Source organism: Diabrotica undecimpunctata, chromosome 1 (assembly GCF_040954645.1).
Source record: "Diabrotica undecimpunctata isolate CICGRU chromosome 1, icDiaUnde3, whole genome shotgun sequence".
In the NCBI taxonomy this organism is placed as follows: Eukaryota; Metazoa; Arthropoda; class Insecta; order Coleoptera; family Chrysomelidae; genus Diabrotica; species Diabrotica undecimpunctata.
In genome coordinates this window covers 202,623,472-202,636,375 of record NC_092803.1, presented here as the reverse complement: position 1 = coordinate 202,636,375, position 12,904 = coordinate 202,623,472, and the positions used below count along the sequence as shown (strand labels likewise).

Below are 12,904 nucleotides of genomic sequence, written 5' to 3'. Positions count from 1 at the left end.
GAGAAACTGTTTGAAATATAGAACAGTTATGAAAAAAGTTAAACAAAGATAGGAATAAATCATTAGAAAATTCTTACTTTCTTATTCAAAGTAATTGGTGCTTCCAAGAAAATAAAGAATATTTATCGAAAGAGGTGACAAAATGAAGGATCTAAAAACAATATAAGAATTTTTAAAAAATTAAAGCAAAAGGAACAACACTATCCCAATTATTTTAAATGTATCAGGAGCTTCATGTGTCAGGAGCTTGATGTACCAGGAGATACATCAAATATCTCCTAATAATTTTTGCATATTCGATTAGAGTTCTTTTAAATTCTTTTCATTGCTCTTCTAAATTCCACTTTGTTTTATTTCTTCTGTTCTTTTAATTTTTTCATTAGCTTCAAGTCAATATTTTTTGGTATTTTCTAGTTTTCTTCGTCTCATTATTAGTCTTTTTAATTTACCAGGAGCTTGATGTATCAAGAGATACATCAAATATCTCCTGATACTTTTTGCATATTCTATTAGAATTCTTTTATATTCTTTCCATTGATCTTCAAAGTTCCACTTTGTTTTATTTATTCTGTTCTTTTAAATTTTTCATTAGCTTCAAGTCAATATTTTTTGCTATTTTCTAGTTTTCTTAGTCTCATCTTAGTATAGTTCTTACTTTCTTCATGATTTTTGTTTTGTTTAATTTAGCTTTTATCAGACTCGTATTTTCTGCGTATACTATAAAATATATAATGCTTTTAGCACTTCTATCTTCTACTACAGATGTATATGTAACATCAAGATTTTGGTACCAGGACGTATTTCCTATTTTTAATTGTTTGTTATGCAAAACATCTTTTTTTAATTTAATTCTATTTAGGGTTTTTCATCCTAAAGTCCCCATACCATTCCTCGGTTCTATTCTTGAATTCCAATCTCCTAAGTCCTCTTCAATATCTTAATTTAACTTTAAGTGTATGAACCATGATTTTATTATTATTATTATTGTAATTTTAGATTGATCAAGACGTTGTTGGACAACCGGGTGATGCGGGAAGCTTTTGTGGCATTAAAGATAAACTGTATCCCGATCGTCGATCTATGGGTTATCCGTTTGATAGACAACCAAGAGCAGGCGTTGATACTCTTCAGCAGTTCCTTACACCGAACATGAGAGTCAGGAACGTAATTATTCAATTTAATAATCGAGTCCTTACACCAGGCGAAAACTTTTAATTAGTCAATAATATTTATTGATAATTGTTTAACGTTTTATAAATGCATACTATTGTATTACTTTTGTAATAAATTTAAACCTTGCTTTTGATTGTGTAATTTATTGGATTTTTTTAATAGATTAAATAATCAAGTAATATTAAGAAATACATAATTATACCTTCTTCTGCAGTCACAGTACTGTTAAGACCTTGCTCCCAGTGATTACTAGTTAATGCAGCCTTTTATCTCAAAAGTAGACTTCAGAGACCTTTTTTTGAGCAAGTGTCGCAGGGAAATAGAAGAAAAAACTTTACATTGTCATCAAATCTTATGCAGATTGCACATTAAGAAGTTTACAAAAATTTTGTACACATACAGAAAACAGGTATAAACCAGTCTCTAAAATGGACTATTTCCGAACCACAGAGTTTAAAATTATCTATAAGAAGCAGTAAAGTGAACCTGAATAATGAGAAACCAAGCTAAGGAAGCTAAAGGGGAAGGCAAAATTGTCAAGATATCGCATCACAAACTTAAAAATAAAAAAAAAATAGACATGAAATGAGGGCTGTGAATAACTCCACAAAATATAAACTCAAGGCAGGAAAAATGAAGAATTGACAAAGAGATAGTAGCAATCCTTAAAATCAAAGAAGACGGTGTATTATTCAAAGTATCCATAAAACAAAATATAATAACGAAAGAATATAAAAATAATATAAAAGTTCAGGTATTATACAAAAAATATCGGCAGAAATGGAAAAGGCTGTAAAAGAAAATCTGCACATATTTAAATTATTAAAAATATATGGAAACAAGAAAAAATATCAGGGGATTGAACCAAGGTAAGAATACACCCTTATTTCTTCTTCTTCTGCAGCCTCTTTTGGTTCACTGCTGTGTATAGGCCCTTCTTTGTGTTCATGTTGATTTATCTTGAGCTAACGTCGTCGATACATCTTTTTTGTGGTCGATCCATCATTGTATTTGTCTCTTGTCCACTTCTCTTTGGTCTCTCTTTCTTTCTTTGCTCATACGATCTCTTTAGCTTACATTTACTATGCTTTACTAAATAGTTCTTTAAAAACGTTCTGTCTATTGAGAGATTTGTTAGTTAGTATCATGATCACCAAAAGAGATCAAATTTGATGTAAAAAATTTGAGCTTCTAGACATAGAATATCACATTTTTAGGCAGTTTGTGTTCATGTTGATTTATCTTGAGCTAACGTCGTCGATACATCTTTTCTGTGGTCGATCCATCATTGTATTTGTCTCTTCTCCACTTCTCTTTGGTCTCTCCTTCTCTCTTTGCTCGTACGATCTCTTTAGCTTACATTTACTATGCTTTATTAAATAGTTCTTTAAAAAATTTCTGTCCATTGAGAGATTTGATAGTTAGTATCATGATCACCAAAAGAGATCAAATTTGATGTAAAAAATTTGAGCTTCTAGACATAGAGTATCACATTTTTACACAGAGAAAAAAGTTAAACAGAAGAGGTAAGTCAACAATGGACCAAATCCTTGGTCCTTGGTACACGGACGTCCTTGATTTAATACAGGACTAAGATGAAGTAAATAGACAACAACTGAAGTAATGAAAAATAATGGTGTTACCATGTAAACTTATCAGAGTTATGAAAATGTTAGATAAAACAAAAAGAAACTCACAATTAGTATTATTATAAGCTGGACGAGCAGTTTCATGTACTACAATTTCAGTCCGTCATCAGGTTCCTCAACGTTACTTAACTACTAAAAAAATAATGGTATAAAGCAATATTGTTCTGAAGCTATTTTCATGTACCATTTTAAAGTAATTACTATTTAAATGGGAATGAGCCACAATTAAAGATTAAAGTAAGTTTATTGTAAAATAAACATTAGTAAATTATTACTAATATTTGTATTTTGAGAACGATTTCCGAAGTGGAAATTGAAACGTCAATAAACTTATTTTGACCTTTAATTGTGGCTTATTCCTATTTAAATGGAATAAAGCACTGGAAGAAAACTGTGAAAAAATGCAGGCAAATACTAGAAATTAGTAAAATGTAACAATTTATAAAATAAAGTTATGGTAGTGTAATTTGTTTAAACCTTAGGCCTGAAAAGCCTGTTTACATCTATAAATAAAAATTAATACCAAGGATTGGTAGATTTATAAAAATTAAGAAAATTGGATATAATTTAAATAATAAATACTGAAAATATATGGAAAAAAAACTTTAATTTTATTTCAAAAAGGTAATAATAAATTATATTAAATACATGTACATCTAAACACAAAAAAAACGTAAGGTAAGTCAACTTGAAATATTTAAAAGATCTCCAACGGAAAACTGTACAATATTTTAATTGTCAAAAAGTTGCAGAGATTAATAATAATAAAAATAATACGAATTTTCTCGTTTAAATCATAGGAATTTACATGTTTTTATGTTTCACAATTTGGCATTTTAAAAGCGTAAAAGTAGATTATAGTATTAAATTTGGATTGATTTGTTTTTAAAAAGCGTAAAATTGGATGATCTAAAAATAAAATTTAAAAAACTATTTTTTAAATACGATAAAAACGATGTTCCTTTATACTTTATTCTGGAATCTTTGGATGATCTTAATGTTACTTAAATTATTGAGGCAGCCCCAGAGTCGACAACCATACGTCCACACTGGTCTCAGTATTTGTTTGTATAGAAATTGTCTCATATGTATGAACAATGCTGAATTTCTCTAGATCAGTCAATATATTTTCTTGTAACAGGTATCTAGTTCTGCCATTTTCTTTTAAATAAGGACATTCCAGCAAAGTCTTACATCAAGTGTGATACCTAAGCATTTTGCGGAAGATGCATATGGGCATCATTTGTTCTAATTGGAATGTTTTGGATTTTTATTTGTAAAATTAAAGTTAATTAATTTAGATTTATTTAGTTTAATTTTACATTTTTTAGTAAAAATATGTATTTTATTTATTGGCAACAGTAGTTTTTCTGCTGATTCTTCGCTGGTATCACCTACTGCTAGGATAGCAGTATCATCTGCAAATGTAGCTATAGTATCATATTCTAGTTCAGGTATATCGTACATGTATAACAGAGGACCGGACCTAAAATTCTTCCTTGAGGGAGTCCTGTACGATATAGTTTAGGTTGGCAGCACTAGCAGTGAAGGTAGGGATGTCATCAGTCAGTCAACAGGTTGACTAGGTTATATAAAGTTACATGTTGTCAAGGAGACAAATAAAATATAAAATTTTATGTGTATGTCTTTATGTATATGTGCACAGTAAATATAATAATACTACTCCTGCTTTGATTTCTTTTAGATCTGTGTACGCGTCTTCTTGTTTAATTCTGAAATATCTCTCAGATATGTTTAACTGTAAAATATCTGAATATTGCTTAGGCATATGAATTTTGAGATTTAGACCTCCATGCCATACTTTATGAAAGGCCTTAGCTAGGTTTTAAAATATTGTAGAACAGACTTCTTTTTTCTTCTTCTTTTTTTCAATTGTGTTGGTAATTCTGTGCAGTCGTAGAATGTTTTTTGTCACTTTTTTTCTTCTATTACTGGTTTCATTCTTTTTAGCAGGAGTTTCTCAAAAAGCTTCGGCATCACTGGTTAAAGTGATATTGGAGATATCTATATGAGGAGATTTCATTTGGTGATTTCCCTGGTTTTTATATCATTATAACCTCAAATATTTTTCATAAATTTAGGATATATCTCAATATAAATGCAGCATTATTATGTTGATCAACTTTACTATGGCTTTAGAAGGCAAATTTTTTAGTAAATATTCAGTGATTTAATAATATCTTGGTGTTTTCTTCGGATTTACGTTGTCTTTTCATCAGCTATTTCCTTCGATGATGTTGGTCTGATCTTCTCTTCTGTCTGATTAAGTTCTAGCGATATTTGATCATTAATTTGGTCTTCATGTAGTTTCAATGTATTTTTTAAATATGTGGCAAATCCCTCTGCATTTATTACTTCTAGCCCAGTTACCGTCTTCTAGTTTAATGGGTGGGGAATGGGTTACTGGTCTTTTTAGCCTTTTTTTTTGGTTTCCATAGAGAGTACTCAGTGCTGCTATTATTTGTCAATTCTCTTAAGTAATAACTGATTGACTAATTTTTTATGTTTTGAATCTCTCTGTTAAGTTTTTGGAAGGAGTTGAAAATAATAAGTAAAGGTAAAATTAAAGCTAAAGCTCTAGAATGATTACTTAAACAGGATCATATTCTTTCAAAAGACAGCTAATTTAATTCAGGCTATTATTATATATAAATTCGTCTGCAAAAACTTTAAGCTACCAGATAGCTGGCCTGGCATCACGTGATCTATTTTGTTGCGTTGAACGATCTTAAGACTATATTAAGCGCTAAAATATCAATCATTCTCAGATGATAATCCAAATTTTCTTCTCATGGCGCCGTCTCCGTTCGAAGGTTGGCGATCCAAATGGCAATTGTAGTTGAGGATTTTTGCGGGTGAGCGGTCGAACCATCTCCTCAGGTCTTTCAGCCACGAGTTCTGGCGTCTTCCTACTGATCTTTTGCCCTGTACTTTTCCTTCCAGTATAACTTAAAGGAATTCGTATCTTTCGCCTCCCAACACATGACTTAAATATTGCATTTTCCTCTCTTTGATTATTCTTCGTAACTCTTTGTACCCATGGAATTCTCAACATTCGTCTATATATATATATATATATATATATATATATATATATATATATATATATATATATATATCTCAAAGGCATCTATTCATTTTTCTATTTCAGAGTCATGATTCAAATAAGGATAGTTTATTAATAATAGCTCTACTTTTAACAATAATTATTCGTAAAACTATTAGTTTACGATATTTACATATTTCAGCAAATCTTCTTCACTCCATGCATTCGACATGTTGCTGGTTCTAATACTAAACTTCTCTGCACCTTTATAACATTATGTTGGTCCTAATCTCCTCAAGAATTTTTCTATACTCTTCCTTATCCTTTGCCTCCCTCCGCCAAGAACTTACTCCCAAATTTCTTATATCTTCATATTCTTTTCTGTCCAATAGCAAGTCTTTTTCTTACTGGATTTTGCTCTATTCGCATTACATATTCTACCCATCTTAGACAATATATTTTAATGTATTCGACGATCATAGTACTGACATATCCTATACAATTCAAAATTGTATCGCGTTCCTCATACACCACCGTTATTCACCACTCCGTATTCTCGTTAGTACTTTCCCCTAAAAACATCCTAAACTGTTTTCATTGCATCTTATTATAGTCCAATTCTCTGAACGTATTTTTTAAAGGATCACCTTTATACCACTACCACACCACTTATATTTCTTGATAAATTTGAGAATTTGAAAAGAAAATTGAAAGAAAAAAGCTACAAGGATACCAGGGATAAAAATGCGCCAATTGCCTGGATGAGGTCGTTTTCTAAACCAAGTGACCGTATAAATCGCAATTGTCTGCTTAGCTTCATGTATTTTGCTTTATTAAAGACTCTTTTGGTAACTGTTTCCTTTTGCTCTATATATGCTCTTTGTACATCAATTACCATAAGATATTTGACTGTTTAAACTGTAGTTTTGTGAAAAATTCTACATGAGCTGAGAGTTCCTAAACATCTATTAGCTCTGGTGAAGAGCCTACACTAGAATAATAAAACCACAAGAAAAATTGAAAAACGTAAAAAAAGGGAAAATAATTCAGCGTGGAAACAGGCAGTAAATTTCTGAAACGGAGAAGAAGGTATCAGATAATTAAATTATGTCTTTAGTTACAGAAAAATATACGATCATTTACTCAATTTTTTTGAGCATGTTTTTACCTTTGTTACTTGTACAGTTTTTTTCTATTTTATTTTTATTTGGACTCCTCTGTAACTTTTTATTTAATATTATATTATATTATATTATATTATATTCAATGAGGCTTAATTAACATGTAGGTAACTATGCCGATGAAGAGCTGCAGTTGTTTGATCTCAACATATAAAGAACTGATCGCTCCAGGTAAACAAGTTCAGTCTCAAGAGGTGGTAGAGTCCTTATTGCAGTTCATAAGAGCTTAAGCAGTAGATCTTTAACAGTTTACTAGACAATCGAACAACTTTTTGTGTTGGTGGCTGAAGTTGCAAATCAGTTTATTATAGGACATATAGGATCATATTTTCCACCAAAGTCTACATTTGACAAATATTCCATATTTTGTGAAACCTTAGAACAAATAGCTGAATATTATTCATCTGCACACTATTATCTGGCTGCTGATATCATTTTACTAAAATGTGAATGGTTTTTAAATGATATGTGCTCTACAACAATTCCTCTACCAGATGCCACAGTATCTGAAAATGAATGCAACTGGTAATATTCTCGACTTGGTGCTGGTTTATAATGTTGGTGTAACTGTGTCCAGGGCAGATGAAGCTCATTTGAGGAAGGTTATGCACCACCACCAACGAATTCAAAAAGAAACATCTGAAGAAATGGAAATAAAGAGAGGAGTCAGGCAAGGCTGCATACTATCACCTCTATTATTTAACGCTTATTCTGAAGAGGTAATTCGAGAAACTCTGGAAGATGAAACAGTCGGCATAAGAGTAAATGGAGTCTTAGTTAACAACATCAGATATGCAGATGATACAGTAATAATAGCCAATAGTTTACAAGACCTGGAAAGACTCATAAGTAAAATAGTAATGTGTAGTAGGGAGTACGGACTCTCACTCAATATCAAAAAACGAAGTTCATGAAAATTTGTAACAACAACCATAATACTAACGAAACCTTGACAGTAGAAGGCCAGCAGATCGAAAGAGTAAAAGAGTACACTTACCTAGGAACACTTATAACAGAAAATAATGACCACACTGCAGAAATCAAAGTCAGAATCGAAAAATCTCGTTCTAATTTTATGAAAATGAAAAAGGTCCTATGTGGCAAAGATTTAACATTAGCTCTTAAAGTACGTCTAACAAAATGTTACGTATACAGTGTACTATACTATGGAGTGGAATCATGGACGTTAAATCTAGACACAATGAGACGACTTACCGCCTTTGAAATGTGGACCTATAGAAGAATAGTGAGGGTTTCCTGGGTAGATAGAGTTACGAACAATAAAGTACTGAGGAGAATAGGTAAAGAGAAGGGAGTTGAACTAAAAATTAAAGAAAGAAAGCTACAGTATCTCGTACATGTGATGCGGGGCGAGAAGTATGGCATCCTGCGACTCATAATACAAGGAAAGATAGATGGCAGAAGAAGCATCGGAAGAAGACGAATTTCATGGCTCAAGAATCTGAGAGAATGGTTTGGATGCAGCTCAAAACAACTTTTTAGAGCTACTGCCTCAAAAATTAAAATAGCTATGATGATTGCCAACTTCCGTAGCGGAGATGGTACCTGAAGAAGAAGAAGATGCACCACCCATCCCTGGAATTTGAGATAAAGATGACCAAAAGGAAAGGAGCCCACATGATAGTGGTTTGGTTAGTGATGGTTTCTATAAGGACTTTAAGTCGGCTGACTGTGTGAAAATTCGCTTTCGAAAGGCCGAATTAATTTCTTAATTTCTGGTCTCACGGCATGTGTTTATTTGAGTGGCTGTTGAATATAATCATTTTGGTATATAAAACTAAATTACGTGATTAGGTTTGTGATGTTTATATTATTTTATTTTATTGTACATTTAATTAGCACACATATTAGAATATAGCATTGTAAATATTTTTAAACTTATTGGACAGCAGCCCGTTGCAAATAAACAAATAAATAAATACTCTGCCAGGATTTAGATGCTCGACTAGCGATTTATAAATTTGTACGGATTGAAATACATGAAAAATTGAAATTTGACAAGGAAACGGTAAATCAAGTAACACAATAATGTATACAATTAATTAAGATCAATATTATACCGATTACCTAGCTATTTTTGCCAATGAAATATAAATACCATTCCATTGAAGAAAATTGCAGTCATCATAGGTGTTTGTTCTCATAAGTATCTCCGTTTCCTCTCTAGTAAGTAATTCATATCTTCTAATATATTCCTATATATATTCCCATATGTATATATTTCTAATATTTTTATATAGGGTGCGGCATTAGTGCGATTATTCGCACTTCTTCTTAAAGTTCCATCTCCTATCGGAGGTTGGATATCATAACGGCTATGGTCACTTTGTTGGCTGCTGCTCTGAAAAGTTGTAGTGAACTACAGTTCAACCATTCTCTAAGGTTCCTCGGCCAGGAGATGCGTCTTCTTCCTATGCTTCTTCTTCCTTGGATCCTTCCTTGCATAATAATTCTCAGCAGCTCATATTTGACCCAAATACTCTAGTTTTCTTCTTTTTCTGCTGTTCAAAATTTCTAACTCCTTAATTAGATGTCTTAGTACCTCAGCATTGGTAATCCTTTGAACCCACTGAATTTTTAATATTCTTCTGTAACACCACATTTCGAACGCTTCTATTTTTCTTATGTGTTGTTTCTTCAATGTCCAAGCTTCCATTCCATATAGTAAGATAGAAAATATGTAACATCTTAGAGCCCTCAATCTGAGATGCAACTGAAGGTCTTCAGTTGCATCTCTTCAAGGCATTGTCTTCATTTTCACAAATGCTTGCCTTGCAGTTTCAATTCGGACTTTGATTTTTCTGCTTTAGTCATTTTTGTCATCAACCCAGGTTCCCAGATAATTGTATGTCTCTACTTTTTCTATTTGGGTTTGCTCTATCATTAATCTTTCATTTTCATGTTGCGTTTTTGAGACAATCATAAATTTAGTTTTTCTCTTATTTATTTTTAGTCCGTATCTAATGCAATAATCGTTAATTCTATTTACCAATTCTTGTAGCGATTCCAAGGTGTCTGCCATTATAACGGTGTCATCAGCGAATCTTATATTATTTACTATTCTTCCGTTTATAGAGATTCCATCACCCAGATCCGCTATCGCTTCCTGGAATATAGCTTCACTGTACACGTTAAATATTAATGGTGACAGAATACAGCCCTGTCTTACTCCTCTCTTTATATCTATATTTTCGGACTTTTGTTCTTCTATCTTTATATTGGCCTTTTGATTTCAATACAGATTGATAATGATTCGTAAGGCTCGTCTGTCTATATCTTTGTTTCTCAGTACTTCTATAAGTTTTTCAAGTAACAGGAATAAATATCTATACTCGCACCAGGAAATCCAATTACTCATATGGCGCAGGAGATACGAAAAAGATACGCAATTTAGGTAAAAGTTGGAGCCTAGATAGAACCATACTTTAAAGATTTTTTCATACTTTTTTTTACATGTACAGAGTCACCCATATTGCAAGGGTGAAACAATCTAATCTTTTTTTAAAAGAACACCCTGTGCATTTTTAAAATTTTGTACTCTTCTCGATGTTCTCGTTTTGCAATGTTATACTGTGTGGTTTAAATGAACTATGAGCTGCATTAATTAATGCAGAGCACATATACCGTTAGATTTGTAAAGTCACAAAAAAAGAAAGAGAAGAGAAGAGAAGAAAAGTATCCGGCAGGGCAGAATGGAACAACGTTGTTATGCAGGCCAAGTCCCACAAGGGCCATTAGAAGAGGAAGAAGAAGACTGTGTAGTTTAAAAGATAATAACTTTTTTTTTTAATTTTATCAATATTAACACCCTGTAGATTTTTAAAGATTTGATGTCATAAAATCTATTTCCGTTCGAACGATTTTAAGAAGATTTTTAGAATTTGTAGAACGCGAAGTAATCCACATACCAAAGTTTTTGCAGGCGTAATAACGAGCTAATTATCAGCATCCAGGCTTCCATGCCATGTAGTAGGATACTGTGTATATAGCGTTTAGCGCCATCTTCAAGTCCTTTTAGAGCATCTTTTTTTTAAACGAAGTTTAAAGCTTTAAAAATAAGCTTCATAAGTGTATACTAAATTTTTGTCAAGTCCAATTCTCGACACAACTGAAATAGTCTGCTATCTTTTTCATTTCATAGTCCCAGTCTATTTTCATCAATGATATTTTCAACGTTGTATTTCCTTCCTTTGCGTTGAGATATCCCATTATTATCGTTATTGCATGTTTTTTCATCAGATGTCAGAACTGTTCAATCTCAGTATCGGGTTTATCGGTTGTTGGAGCATATATTTCTGTAATATTGAAGGGTTTATTGAGTGATACATAACCACATTTTTAAAGCTGAAATTTTTCCTGTCTCGAACATGCTTCTAATATTCCAGGTGCTAATCTGAATTATTACTTTATTTTTAGGTTTTTTTTTACGTTCGGGTGGGTCTTAGCTAGTCTGTCCGCGTAGATTCTTAGCGCTTTCTGACCATCTAAGGTCTGCCGCGGATTAGACGCCAAATGTGAGATTATACTTTACATGGTCATTGGTTTTGAGAGATAGCTTAGATATTATTTGCTTTCTAGATCTCAGTTTTATAGCCAGTTTAGTCGATATTTGATTATCGCCTATAATTGTGTGGTATTAAACCTGTACAGACTACTTTCCTTCAGCCTTGAGTCACTAATACATAGCTGCTGCCGTATGTCATATCCTCAGTTGATCCACAGGTACCTATTTTGTAATGCCTTATTCACACCAATCCTTCACATCTGTAGGACATTTCCCTATCATCCGGTCTTCTTCTTCTTCTCGTGCCATTCCTAGCGGAGATTGGAAATCATCATGGCCACTGCGACTTTGTTAGCAGCGCGCCTAAAAAGTTCAATCGAACTACACCCGAACCATTCACGTAGATTACGAAGCCACGATATTTTTCTTCTTCCCACACTTCTTTTGCCCTTAATTTTGCCCTGCATGATATTTCTTAAAAGTTCGTACTTTTCACCTCTCACAATGTGCCCCAAGTATTCCATCTTTCTAGTTTTTATCTCATTTAGAATTTCGCATCTTTTGTCTAAAGTTTGGAGTACTTGCGTGTTAGTGACGCGGTCCATCCATGATATTCTGAGAATGCGCCTATAGCACCACATCTCGAAAGCTTCGATGTTTTTTGTGGTCAACTATTTTAGTGTCCAAGCCTCTACTCCATACAACAGGGTAGAAAAGACATAACACCGCAGCATTCGTATTCGTAACTTTATATTGATATCACGATTGCAAAAGAGTTTGCGCATTCTATTAAAGACTGATCTAGCGATTTCTATTCTACATCTAATCTCTTTTGTTTGATCAGTATCGTCTACGATCCAAGCACCTAGATATTTATAACAAGACATACGCTCAATCGTTGTATTGTCTATTACAAGATTAGCTCTGATGTTCTTTGATTTCGTGATTACCATAAATTTAGTTTTTTTCAAATTAATTTTCAAGCCGTAACTGTTACAGTATATATTGAGACTTTGAACGAGATGTTGTAGTTCTACTAGCGTTCCCGTTAGGAGAACCGTATCGTCAGCATACCTTATATTGTTGATCGTCTCACCATTTATTATCAGACCAAGATCTTCTTCCTCGAGTGCTTGTTCACAAATAGCTTCACTATACAGATTAAATAAAAGTGGCGACAAGATGCATCCCTGCCGGACTCCTCGACGGATTTGAATTTCTTCTGTTAGCCTACCCTCAACCTTCACATTTGCTGTTTGATTCCAATATAGGTTGCATATAATTCGAATATCTCGGCTGTCTATATTTT

At 32.6% G+C, this 12,904-nt stretch overlaps 1 protein-coding gene across 1 annotated transcript in view; it reads left to right on the top strand.

The window, feature by feature from the left end:
* LOC140437111 (uncharacterized) overlaps positions 1 to 12,904 on the top strand; it is a 106,156-nt gene that overhangs the window by 66,012 nt on the left and 27,240 nt on the right. Inside the window, exons 22-23 of the mRNA XM_072526439.1 lie at positions 997 to 1,209; positions 9,203 to 9,257. Of these exons, the coding sequence (XP_072382540.1) occupies positions 997 to 1,209; positions 9,203 to 9,257 (268 nt within the window). The remainder of the gene's footprint in view (positions 1 to 996; positions 1,210 to 9,202; positions 9,258 to 12,904) is intronic.